Genomic DNA, 13,576 nt, shown 5'->3' on the forward strand with positions numbered 1-13,576 from the left:
CTTGCATATAGTAGGTGCTCCAAAAACATTGCATGAATGTGTAAACGAGTTCATCAAAAGTGAGCTCAAAGTATGCAATCTAGAGTGAGAACATAGTCTCTTTCAGGCAGTAAAGATGCATTCAAACTGACACCACTCACTCCCTAAACATCTGATTTGAGCTTCATTAGCCACCGTTTATGCTACAAATCTCATCCTCCCTAGAATATGCCAAATTTCCATGACTCTAATGGACCAGAAAGACACCATTTGTTCCAAGTGAACTTGGAAATGACCTCATAATATGTTAAGGTCAAGTATTTTATAAAATAATAGCTGGTTATACCCAACTTGAAAAGAGAAGACTTGAGTAGGAGTCATCTAACTTCAATAAACCTCATTTCTCTCTTCTGCAAAATTGGAATACCTTTTATCTCACAATGTTGCCTTAAGAGAAAGACATAATAATATGTATGTAAGTTCTTAAATTAGAAGCATCTACATCAGTTGGTCTCAAATTTTAGAGTGCGTTAGAGTCACCTGAAAACTTAAGAATATAGGCCGGGCATGGTGGCTCACGCTTGTAATCCCAGCACTTTGGGAGGCCCAGGAGGTGGATCACTTGAGGTCAGGAGTTTGAGACCAGCCTGACCAACATGGTGAAACCTCATCTCTACTAAAAATACAAAATTAGCTGGGTGTGGTGCCAGGTGCCTGTAATCCCAGCTACTCAGGAGGCTGAGGCAGGAGAATCGCTTGAACCAGGAAGTAGAGTTTGCAGTAAGCTGAAATCGTGCCACTGCACTCCAGCCTGGGTGACAAGAGCAAAACTCTGTCTCAAAAAAAAAAAAAGAATATAGATGTCTAGACTCCTGTCTTCCAAGGTGCCCATCCAGTTAGGAATAGAGCCCAAGGATCCTCCAGGTGACACTGACGCAGGTGGAATACAGAGCTCACTTTGGGAAGCTCCATTTCGGACAAGCACTAAAGGTAATTATTGTTAGCATTTTTCAACCATAGGCTCAATGCAGCTCAAATTTTTGAAGTCCCACCATATTCCAAATTTCATCCAAAGCAACTGATAGTAACAGAAGAAAGAGCTCCTGAAAACTGCTCTGTGTCCAAATCTCATGCCCTTTCCCCCCCAGCCAGAAGTGGCACGCTGTTGGTTTACTGCTTGAAGATGACCCCTGAATACATTTTACTTAGTTCATGCAGTTTTTTTATTATTTTAAAATCTGGCAACATGCAAAATTCAACAGAGTTCACATAAAAATTGATAGATCTGAAAACACTGGACCCAAATATCTGCAAGGTGGTAATCCCCTAGATACGTAGCAGCTGCCTCTTCAAATTGACCCGGTAATTCACTAGTTCCCTTTCCACCTTCCACTCATTTCTGTGGCGGCTTTTGTGTTTACTTGCCTACTTCATGCCACGGCACCTTATTTCAAATTCAATCTTCCCACTCACCGTGAAAGCAACTCCAGCCTCTTCACCACCAGCCACTGATCCCATTATCCATTAACCACTGAATCTCTCCTTCCGCAGACATGAGGCCCTTCATGTGCTTACCTCTCTGCAGATTCAGGCGCACGTTTATCTTTACATCGTTGAACCAGCCAGGCACCTCTATGCGGCAGCAGTACACACCGCTGTCACCTTCCCTGGGGTTCAAGATGGTCAAGGAGACATTGCCTCTCTGGATAGTCCCCGGAAGTCTATATTTTGCTGACTTTCTTGAGGTCACCCTCGTTCCATCAGTGCGGATGAGCGCCTCCTTGCAACCAGAGTAGGGGCACTTGTCTTTCCCCCAGCACATGCTGTTGCTGTTCTGAGACCAGGAAGAGTACAGACAGGGCAAAGTCACCCGGTGACCCAAAACTTCTGTCACAACAGTCTCTGAAGTGACTGGTGCTGCAAAGGAAACATGTGAAAATTAGGTCGTGCAGTACTGAAATCTCTCAAATATACTACACAGTTTTTGTGCTAATAGATGCTTCCGGGAAGATGAAGAGACCTATAGTCTATGTTTCTTTTCTTTTTCTCTTTTTCTTTCTTTTTTTTTGTTTTTTTTGTTTGTTTGTTTGTTTTGTTTTTTTGTGATACAGGATCTTGCTTCGTCACCCAGGCTGGAGTGCAGTGGTGCAATCATGGCTTACTACAGCCTCGACCTCCCAGACTCAATCCATCCTCCCACCTCAGCCTTCTGAGTAGCTGGGACCACAGGTGCATGGCAGCATTCCTGGCTAATTTTTGTGTTTTTTGTACAGACAGGGTTTCCCATGTTGCCCGGCTTATGTGGTTCTTTAGCATAAGTTTTGATGTGTCTTGCTGTTCTCCTGTGCTCCTAACTCCACATGATTCTATCCCCCAAGTGGTGCCAGGTGACCACTTCAATCTCTAACCATGGCAAGACCTTTTTGCTAATTTAAATACTCCAATTTGAGTTCCATTCACTAACCAGTAAACTCTCACATGAAAAATCCTGACCTTGTAACTCAATTTCACTTATTCATATAATCAGGTGGGCTGTTTTCCACAAGTAGATATTGTGGACATCAGACTTAAAAGCTTCAAATGGGTCTCCTAATCCAGAGAGTGCTATGAGAAAAAGATAGGCTGTAAAACTGTATTCCATTTCCTTCTCTCCTTTCAGTGGAAATAACTAGAATTGGAAATTACTTGCTTTGGACTATTTGTTTGCTGTTAGATAATATGAAGTTAGGTGGAGTTCATGGACTATTTATTTATTTTTAATGGACAAATAATAATTGTGTGTGCGTGTGTGTGTGTGTGTGTGTCTCTCTCTCTCTCTCTCTCTCTATATATATATATATATATATTTTTTTTTTTTTTTTGAGATAGAGTCTCGCTCTGTCACCCAGGCTGGAGTGCAGTGGCACAATCTCAGCTCACTGCAAGCTCCGCCTCCCGGGTTCACACTGTTCTCCTGCCTCAGCCTCCCGAGTAGCTGAGACTACAGGTGCCCGCCACCACGCCCAGCTGATTTTTTGATTTTTAGTAGAGACGGGGTTTCACCGTGTTAGTCAGGATGGTCTCGATCTCCTGACCTCGTGATCCACCCGCCTTGGCCTCCCAAAGTGCTGGGATTACAGGCGTGAGCCACAGCATCCAGCCAATAATTGTGTATATTTATAGGGTACAATGTGATGTTCTAATATAGATATACATCGTAGAAAGATTCAATCAAGCTAATTAACATATCCATCACCTTACCAACTTAACAAATTTTTGTGGCAAGAACATTAAAAATCTATTAGCAGTTTTGAAATATACAACACATTAATTACTGTGGTCACCATGCAGTGCAATAGATCACTAAAACTTAGTCCTTCAGTCTAACTGAAACTGTGTACCTTTTAATCAATATCTTCCCTTTCCCTATCACCCACTCACCCACCCCCCAGCCTCTGGTAACCACCTTTCTATTGTATCTATGGGATTAACTTTTTTAGATTCTGCACATAAGTGAGATCTTGCATTTGTCTTTCTATGCCTTGCTTATTTCACTTGGCATCATGTATTTTTGTTAATTTTAGAGCTAGAAGGAACCACAGGAATTATCTAAAATGGCAGCTGTGCCATAAAAAAAAATTCTGGAGGGTTTTACTGCATCAGCTATTTGAGATGGAATGTTTCTCCCTTTCTAAAATGAAGCATGATTGTGTCCTAACCACTGCTACTCATTAGCATGACCTAGGGAGCTTGTTAAAAAATACATAGTTTATTGCCCAAACCTGAGCCTGAATCCCTGAGGCGAAGGCTGGTGCATTTGTACTTGAATCAAGTTCTCCAGGCCACTCTGATGTAGTTGACTACTCATCCAGTGTTTGAGAACCACTAGACAAGCTCCTCTAAGATTACTTTCACCTCTGATAATCTGCAAAACATTTTCACTGTTAAAAATGTTAAGCCCGTTGGTTTAATTGTGCATCAGAGATTATTCTAAACCATTTCCTTCCCCTAAAATGCGATTGAAGTGAAAGCCAGGCAGCCTGTAGATCTCAGATTGTTGAGACCACACCCTGCTGCCCCTTGGGTACCTGGGTCCCTGCTCATTGTTTTCTCTGAGGCACCTTCCTGTGAGATTCTCCATTCACGAACTTTGCTGACTTAGTTGGCTAAGTTACAGAAGGCACGGCCGGCCAGCAGTGCTGTGCTCCTCCCTGACTCTGCTGGCAGTAACATCCAGGGATTCCTCTCTCTAGGAGAAGGTGGCCCTGAGCCCTAAGAGTCACCCATATGGTAAGCAAGACCATGTGCTTCTGGGGTTTTTCACAGCTGGCTTTTTTTTTTTTTTTTTTAAGACAGTCTCATTCTGTCACCTAGGCTGAAGCATAGTGGTGCAATCTCGGCTCTCTGCAACCTCCGGTTTTTCTTGTGATAAAAGATCATTCCCAGTTCAGACCAGCCTGCAGCCTTCCCCGAATTTAGTCTCTTCACTTTGCACAGTGAAAATGTTTCACAGATTATAACTGAAGTGGGAGGCTGGGCACAGTGGCTCATGCCCGTAATCCCAGCACTTTAGGAGGCAGAGTCTGGCAGATCACCTGAGGTCAGGAGTTCAAGACTGGCCTGGCCAACATGGTGAAACCCCATATCTACAAAAATATAAAAATTAGCTGGATATGATGGTGGGTGCCTGTAAACCCAGCTACTCGGGAGGCTGAGGCAGGAGAATCGCTGGAACTCAGGAGGCAGAGGTTGCAGTGAGGTGAGATTGCACCATTGCACTCTAGTCTAGGTGACAGAGCGAGACTCTGTCTTAAAAAAAAAAATGAAAAAATAAAAATAAAAAAGTCAATGCAGTGGGAAGTCCGTTTTGCCTCCCATGAATCCAGGAGAAAAATAAGAAGTTCATTGTCATCACCCTCAGCTGTGTTAACAACATAGAACATATGCACCTAAAATTAATAACTACTAAAATATGAACTTAGCCAAGTGTGGTGACACATGCCTACAGTCCCAGCTACTCAGGAGGCTGAGGCAGGAGGATGGCTTGAACCCGCGAGTTTGAGGCTGCAGTGAACTATGATCGTATCACTGGACTCCAGCCTGGGCCACAAAGCAAGACTGCCTCAAATTCAAGAAAGTAAAAAGAAAAAATAGATGATCTTGTTCCTATAAATATTTGGTAAACTAATAAAACATGTATAAGAAGTATTCCACTGGAGAGTCAACATTTTATTTTCCCAAGTACCTTAGTATAAAAGGAGGCATCCTAATTGATAATAAGAAAAGATGTGGCTGGGCGCGGTGGCTCACACCTGTAATCCCAGCACTTTGGGAGGCAGAGGTGGGCAGATCATGAAGTCAGGAGTTCAAGACCAACCTAGCCAACATAGTGAAACCCCGTCTCTACTAAAAATACAAAAATTAGCTGGGTGTGGTGTTGGGCACCTGTAATCCCAGCTACTCAGGAGGCTGAGGCAGGAGAATCGTTTGGACCCGGGAGGCAGAGGTTGCAGTGAGCCGAGATCACGCCATTTCACTCCAGCCTGGGGAACAGGGCAAGACTCCATCTCAAAAAAAAAAAAAAAAAAAAAGAAAAAAGAAAAAAAAGAGAAAAAGAAAGAAAGAAAAAAGAAAAGATCCAATAGAGAAACTAGCAGAGGACATAATAGACAATTCATAGATAAGGAAATAGGAGCAGCCAATAAATTTTGCCCATTAGACTGGCAAAAACTTAGAACACTGATAATATTGAATATTGGTCAAGGTGTGAGTAAACAGGGTTCCAAGACACTTGTGGGAAGGGACTTAGGAAAGGACTTAGCCTCCTGAGACAAACCAGAGTGAAATGGGGGTATAAATTGGTACAGCCACACTGTGAGGAAATTTGATGGTTTCTGTTAAGTATTCACTATACATGAGTCCTAGTATGCCTTAGCAATTTCACGTTTGTTATCCACCCTAGAAAAACACATGTTGACAAAGATGCTTATTTGCAAATGTTTATTGCAGCCTCCATGTATATGTGAATGAAATGGACAATGTATATATGGGGAATGGCTAAACTGGGGCATATTTATTCCATGGAATTCTATGTAGATTAATAGCATTAGAGATAGACCTACAATGAATTGGCATGAAGACTCCAAGCTATTTAATGATGAAGAGGGCAAATTTCAAAACAAGACATAAAATATAAAACCCTTCTTATAAAATAAATAAATAAACCAATTTCTTTGTTTTTGTGGGCTCAGACATTTGAAAGTAAATGCACAGAAAAGTGTCTGGTGGGATAGACACCAAACTCGGTGTGTCAATTACCCCCAGGATCAGAGAAAAGGGATTGGAATTGGGGATAGCAGTCCAAAGGGCATTCGGCTTTATAACATTTTAATTTTTTCACCAGGAGTATTTCTGTGTTACTCATCTTATTAAAAATTCACATAAGAAAAGGAAGCAGACACTGAGTATGGCAGGAAAAACAGCCATTAAGCTCACATTGTAAACCCCATTCTGCCAGTTACTGCTTTTGTGTTGTTGGAGGAAAGCCACGATAATCCTGACCTCATTATTATCGCAAGGCAAAGGGGATAATACTCACCTCAGAAATAGTTCTGAAGTCCACATAAAGAGGAGTATCAAATGCCATGTGAAATTAACAAAGTATTAATATGTGTAACCAAGGACATTAGAATGTAGAAATAAGACAAAAAAATGGTTCCTGTCTGTTATAAAAGTATCCCTGAGTAAAGCAATTGTTGATATCAAATCAGTTTCACTTCTGTGGAGCTACCTGGAATGGTGGTTAGGTCTTTATGCCAGCTTGGTTCCTTCCTTAGCTGGTGAGCTTAAACAACGCTGGCCCTTCCCCAGTCTGTCTCAAAATCACCATCTACAGAGTGAAGGGCATCTTTTAAGAGTACATCCAGCTCCAATCCTTGGTGATTCTGAGCAGTCACTCTGTTTTAAGTTGGTTATCTTAGAAAAGGCACATATAGGCCCAGTGTGGTAGCTCACACCTGAAATCCCAGCACTTTGGGAGGCTGATACAGGTGGATCACTTGAGTTCAGGAGTTCAAGACCAGTCTGGCCAAATATGGTGAAATCCTGTCTCTACTAAAAAAAATACAAAAAATTAACTGGGTGTGGTGGCAGGTGCCTGTAATCCCAGCTACTTAGGAGGCTGAGGCAGGAGAATTGCTTGAGCCTGGGAGGCAGAAGTTGCCATGAGCCAAGATTGCACCACTGCACTCCAACTTGGGCACTGGAGTGAGACTCTGTCTCAAAAAAATAAATAAATAAATAAATAAATTTTGAAAAACAAAAGAAAAAAGAAAAGGCACATATGAAAAAACAAAATTAAAAAAAAAAAAACAGCTCACCAGGTGCTGCCTCCTTCAAGCAGGATTAGAAAATCTCCCTCAACCAGTGTCCTGCCAGTAGCAGGACATGTAGACATAGACCCCTGCAACTTTCAACCTAACAAAACCCTCCAAACCTCAAGTTTCCAGGATAAGACAAAGACAGTAAAAAAAAAAAAAAAAAAAAAAAAAAATTGATGAAAAGGCGAATGGTAGTTTTCTTACATCCAAACAAACCCATAACAAACCCAAAATAAAAGAGTGAAAGTGACAGGGACTGCTTTCATTCTGTAGATTGTTTTTTTCTTCCTTTTTTTTTTTTTTTCTTTTTGAGATAGAGTCTCACTCTGTCACCCAGGCTGGAGTGCAGTGGTGCGATCTTGGCTCACTGCAACCCCTGCCTCTCAAATTCAAGCGATTCTCCTGCCTCAGCCTCCCGAGTAGCTGGGATTACAGGCACATGTCAACACACCCGGTTAATTTTTGTATTTTTAGTAGAGACAGGGTTTCACCATGTTGGCCAGGCTAGTCACAAATTCCTGACCTCAGGTGATCCACCCACCTCAGCCTCCCAAAATGCCAGGATTATAGGCATGAGCCACCACACCCGGCCTGTAGATTGCTTCTTCAGTGTCTATAATGTATCAGGCGTGTAACTAGGTGCTGGAATATAACAAGCCACAAAGCAGACCTGGCCTCCGCTCATGGGGCCTGCAGAGTACCTGGGAAGAGAGGCAAGTGAGTGAGCATTTGCTATACAGTGACAAGTTTGCAGATGCGGGAACTCCAAGGAGGATGAGAACTCACAGCAGAAACACCTAAACTAGTCCAGAAGCTACAGGGTAGCCAGGAAAAGCCTGACTTAGGTAGGGACCTGAGGATGCATGGCACTATGGAGGAAAAAAAGGCAGAGACAATAGTATAATAAGTGTTTAGAGATGAGGAAATACATTTGTTTTCCTTAAAATGTGGGTGTTTTCTCATGCACCATGTTGGAAAGGTTTCTGCACATACAAAGAGTCAAAACGTAGAAGAAAAAGTGTTTCACATCGCTAATCACTGGGGAAATGCAAATCCAAACCACAATGAGATAACACTTCATAAAATGGCTACTATCAAAAAGACAAAAAGCAACCATTGCTGGTGAGGACACAAAGAAAGAGGAACTGTCGTACACTGTTGGTGGGACTGTAAATTACTACAGCCATTATGGGAAACAGTATGGTGATTCCTTAAAATACCAAAAATAGAACTACCATATGATCCAATAATCCCACTACTGGGGATATATCCCAAAGAAAGGGAATCAATTAAAGAGATATTTGCACTCCCATGTCTATTATAGCACTATTCACGATAGCCAAGATAAAGAATCGACCTAAGTGTCCATCAGTAGATAAAGAAAATGTGGTATACAGCTGGGTGCAGTTACTCATGCCTGTAATCCCAGCACTTTGGGAGGCCAAGGCGGGTGATCGCCTGAGGTCAGGAGTTCAAGACCAGCCTGACCAATATGGTGAAACCCCGTCTTTACTAAAAATACAAAAATTAGCCAGCCATGGTGGCTGGCATCTGTAGTCTCAGCTACTCGGGAGGCTGAGGCAGGAGATGCTTGAACCTGGGAGGTGGAGGTTGACATAAAGCTGAGATCGCACCACTGCACTCCAGCCTGGCAACAGAGCAAGACTCAGACTCAAAAAAAGAAAGAAAAAAAAAAGAAAGAAAGAAAATGTGGTATATAAACACAGTAGAATATTCAGCCACAAAAAAGGAATGAAATTCTGTCTTTTGCAACAACATGAATGGAAACAGAGTTTATTAATATTAAGTGAAATAAGCTAGGCACAGAAAGATAAATATTGCATGTTCCCACTCATACATGAGAGCTAAAAAAGTTGATCTCATGGAAGTGGAGAATAGAATGATAGTCACTGGAGTCTACAAAGGATAGGGGAGAAGGGGTATGAAGAAAGGCAGGTTAATGGGTACAAAAATACAGTTAGAACATGTGGAAAAAGGGAAAAAATACAATTAAATAGAAGGAATAAGTCCTAGTGTTTGATAGCATAGTGGAGTGCCTATCGTTATTAATAATTTCTCGTGTATTTCAAAATAACTGGAAGAGAACATTTGAAATGTTCTCAGCACGAAGAAATTTAAGTGTTTCAAGAAACGAATATCCCAATTACCCTGATTTGATCATTGTACATTGTATGTATATATCAAAGTAACACACATGTAGCCCATAAACATGTATAGTTATTATGTATCCATTTAAAAAAAGAAAAACATGGACTTTTGTAAAACTGCAAGGGCCGTTCAATACTATCTTGTCCTAGAAGCATAGATTGTGACAACTGGTCATTTAAAAAGCCAGGTCTCTCATTTCAAATATGGGAGAGCCAGAGCAATTTAGACATATTCCCAGTGTCAACAGTTAGTGCCCAAGACGCAGCTGCAGTGCAGGCCAGAACACGTGGCCCTATACCACCAGGATGCAAAGAACTTCACTGGCCAAAACTGAGTGTGTACATTTGTATCATCCAAAACCCAAAAACAACGTGCAGAAAAGAAACCTTACCATAAAGCCTCACTCCAGCAAAACAAAACGAAAGCAAACAAACACTTCTAAAAACAGAGGGAATGGTAAGAATTATCACAGCTCTCACCAGAACAAATTCTCCTGGCTTATTGATTATATGAATAACACCCATAGAGGAAATCTCTTTTCCCCAATTTATCTAACCACTTATTTCAGTGTCTCTTCTTCAGTTGCCATTTCTAATACAAGCCCAAATTACCCCAGCCTAAAACCCCCAGACCAGTCTCTGGATATAAACCTCTGCATAACAAGGCAGGACAGAGACCCTCCACAGAAGGAAGCCTGGTAGGGAGAGGGGAGGGATGCAGAAATGAAGTGAGCTTCCGCTTTACTGAGGCCCAAACCAGTGCATGGAAATCCATCACACAATAGCAAGTCCTCCAATAACTTCTACATAGAAGGTTTCAGAACACTTACTCAGATAAAGCCACCAAAACTCCAACACCAGCCAGAGAATGAGAGGTTCTTTGGACATTTTGATGGTTGACCGGACCCTGGAGTCTTTCTATCTATCCAAAGCCCAACCTCTTATATCCCAGTTAATGCTGACAGGGTGGGACTCTTTAGTTTCATTTCTCTTTTTGCCTCATAATCTTCCCTTTCTCCTGTCCTACATGGCTTCCCCCAGTTGGCGATGCATGATGAAATGTGCTGAGCCCTTTTCTCCTGGTGACTAGTGTGTGTGTGGAGGGATGGCGTGGACATACTTGTGCTTCTTTGTCCATGTGTATAGTGGATTTCCTATATGTGCACGAGCATCCGTGCATGTGCTGGTGCAAATATGCCTGTATAACCTGTGCACGTGCCACAGATGTCCCAACTGCTGTACAGCCTGTCACAAAATGCAATTGACTCTCCACACTGGCAAGTGTTACATGTAGATTCCTCGTGGGGCCAAAGCACAGTTAGACCGAAAGTTACCTCCATTCCCATTCTAGGTTCTCCCTCACCCTGTCCCCTGGCCTCCTTGCCCTAATAATGGAGAAAGAAAATTGAGGACAGGCACAGTGGTGCACATCTGTAATCCTAGCACTTAGGGAGGCCAAGATGGGAGGATTGCTTGAGGCCAGAAGTTTGAGACCAGCCTGATCAACATAGTGAAACCTCATCTTAATATTTTATTTTTAAAAATGTTTAATAAAAAATTTATTTTATTTATTTTTTAAGTTTTAGGAAGACACTGAAGCCCAGAACTTCCTGATTCCAAAGATTATGGTTAATCACTACATTGTCCTTCGACCTGTGACCCTTTGGGTACTGTGTCCATATGACCAAGCCTACCTGTGGCTAGCTCCTACTTAGTACCAGAGAGAAAATATAAGAATGCACAAATATTCTAGATTTTTAAAAATCCTCAATTGATTGTAACCAGCCAACAAACCTCAAACATTCAACATTGCTTCTACTGAAGGTATCAGTGAAAAATCTAAATATCAGGTGAGGTTCTAGACCCAGAGAAGCCAGACTAACATGGGAAGGGATGAAAATAAGGGGGATTCAGAGTGAATCTTCCCACTGAATGCCCACAGAACCAAGGGATCCTTTCCCCATTCTATCCCCAGGAAACTGGAGGATTTAATCTCTGGATAAACTAAATGGTCCCAATAAAACATTTTCAGATATTTATATTTTTGAGTGTTCCCCAACAAAACCACTCAACCCTCCTTCAATAAGTTCATCAGTGCATAAGCCTCAGCCATGCATGCAGAACTTTTAATTAGTTTTTAGTGTCACTTTCAGATATGAACAGATAACCAGGGATCATCAGACATTTGAGGAAAGCATTTAACATAAAAAAGAGACAAAAATAGCAGGGAGCACTAAAGAGAACTTCAAAAAAATTTTAAAGAGCTAATATTTTCTTAGAAAGATTTTACATTCATGAAAAAGAACACAGACATTATAAAAATGAAAAATCAGAGAATAGAAAAGAACTCTCAGAAATTAAAAATATTATACCTACCCCTGAATTTTATGGAAGGTTTGAAAAATAAAGTTAAGAAAATTTGTTAGAAAGTATAATCACCTACAAAGTCAAAGGACTAGGATTGTTTCAGAACATTAAAAAAGAAAACAGAGGAGAGGAAATTTCTAAAGAAATAATAAAAGAAAGACTCTCACAACTAAAGGACATGACTCTCAGTATTGAGGGGGTCAATCAAATACTAAACTCAATGAATAGAAATATCCCCACAAAGCAAGACATTATCATGTAATATGAGAACATCAGACGTAAAGAAAAGATACGAAAAGACTCTAGAGATAAAGAACAACACATTGCACTGAATGGATTCGGAATTAGAATGGCATTGGTGTTCCAAACAATAAAGCTAGAAAATAATGCATGAATGCCTTCAAAATTCAGAGGGGAGGCCAAGTGTGGTGGCTCACATCTGTAATCTCAGCACTTTGAGAGGCCAAGGTAAGTGGATCACTTGAGTCCAGGAGCTCCAGGTTAGCCTGGACAACATGGTAAAAACCTGTATCAGCTGGGCACGGCGGCTCACACCTGTAATCCCAGCACTTTGGGAGACCAAGACGGGCAGATCATTTGGGTCAGGAGTTCAAGACAAGCCCGGGCAACATGGCAAAACCCAGTCTCTACTAAAAATACAAAAATTAGCTGGGTATGGTGGTACACGCCTGTAATCCTAGCTACTTGGGAGGCTGAGGCAGGAGAATCACTTGAACCCAGGAGGCAGATGTTGCAGTGAGCTATCGCGCTACTGCACTCCAGCCTGGGTGACAGAATGAGACTCCATCCAAAAAAAAAAGAAAGAAAAAGAAAAAAAGAAAAAGAAAAGAAAATCTGTATCTGTCAAAAATATAAAAAAATGGCCGGGTGTGGCAATGTGCACCTGTGGTCCCAACTACTCCAGAGGCTGAGGTGGGAGGATTGCCTGAGCCCGGGAGGTGGAGGTTATAGTGAGCTGAGATTGTGCCACTGCACTCCAGCCTGGGAAACAGACAGAGACCCTGTGTCTGAAAAAAAAAAAAAAAAAGAAAATCCAGAGGAGAAATTTATTTTCAACCTAGAATCCTACCCCCAGACAATCTATTTCTCAAATGTAAGAGCATAATAAAGGCCTTTTTGGACACAGATTCAAAATTTACTTACCATACTTCCTTTCCTAGGAAGTTATGGAAGGGAAATCTGTAGCAAAACAGGAGAAATAACCAGGAAAGAGAAAGTAATGAGGTCCAGAAAACACATCTAACTCCAGGGAAGAAAAATTTCACAAAGAAAACTGCAGAACAGTCCTAGAGGGGAACTGTTTCACTGCATCACAAACCACCCCAAAACCTAGTGCCTGAACAATATACTTTTCATGATTCCCTGGGATGACAGTGTTCAGCTGGGTAGCTCTCACTTGGTGACAGTGGCTAGAGCTGCAGCTATCTCAAAACTAGATTGGACTATTTGTCCAAGATAACTTTCTCACTCACATGACTGATCATCCAAAATGACATTTTTAGCTAGACTCACATGTCTAGCAAATTAATAGAATGGCTAGAAGAGGTAGGGACTGGAATGACAACTCTCTCTCCACATGACCTTTCTACATGGGAACTTGGGCTTCCTTATAGTATGGCAGTCTCAGAGTAGTTGGATGTTTTACATAGCATCTGGCTTTCTCAAAAATTAGTATTCCAACGT

General features: G+C 41.5%; 1 protein-coding gene across 1 annotated transcript in view; it reads right to left on the minus strand.

Annotated features, from left to right (window-relative positions):
• TIMD4 (T cell immunoglobulin and mucin domain containing 4) overlaps positions 1 to 10,484 on the minus strand; it is a 42,721-nt gene extending 32,237 nt beyond the window's left edge. Inside the window, exons 1-2 of the mRNA XM_002804596.4 lie at positions 10,336 to 10,484; positions 1,555 to 1,896 (exon numbers count right to left, since the gene is read on the minus strand). Coding sequence (XP_002804642.2) covers positions 1,555 to 1,896; positions 10,336 to 10,393 — 400 coding nt within the window. The 5' untranslated portion in view covers positions 10,394 to 10,484. The remainder of the gene's footprint in view (positions 1 to 1,554; positions 1,897 to 10,335) is intronic.
• Positions 10,485 to 13,576: the final 3,092 nt, after the last annotated feature.

This window comes from Macaca mulatta, chromosome 6 (genome assembly GCF_049350105.2).
Source record: "Macaca mulatta isolate MMU2019108-1 chromosome 6, T2T-MMU8v2.0, whole genome shotgun sequence".
NCBI lineage: Eukaryota > Metazoa > Chordata > Mammalia > Primates > Cercopithecidae > Macaca > Macaca mulatta.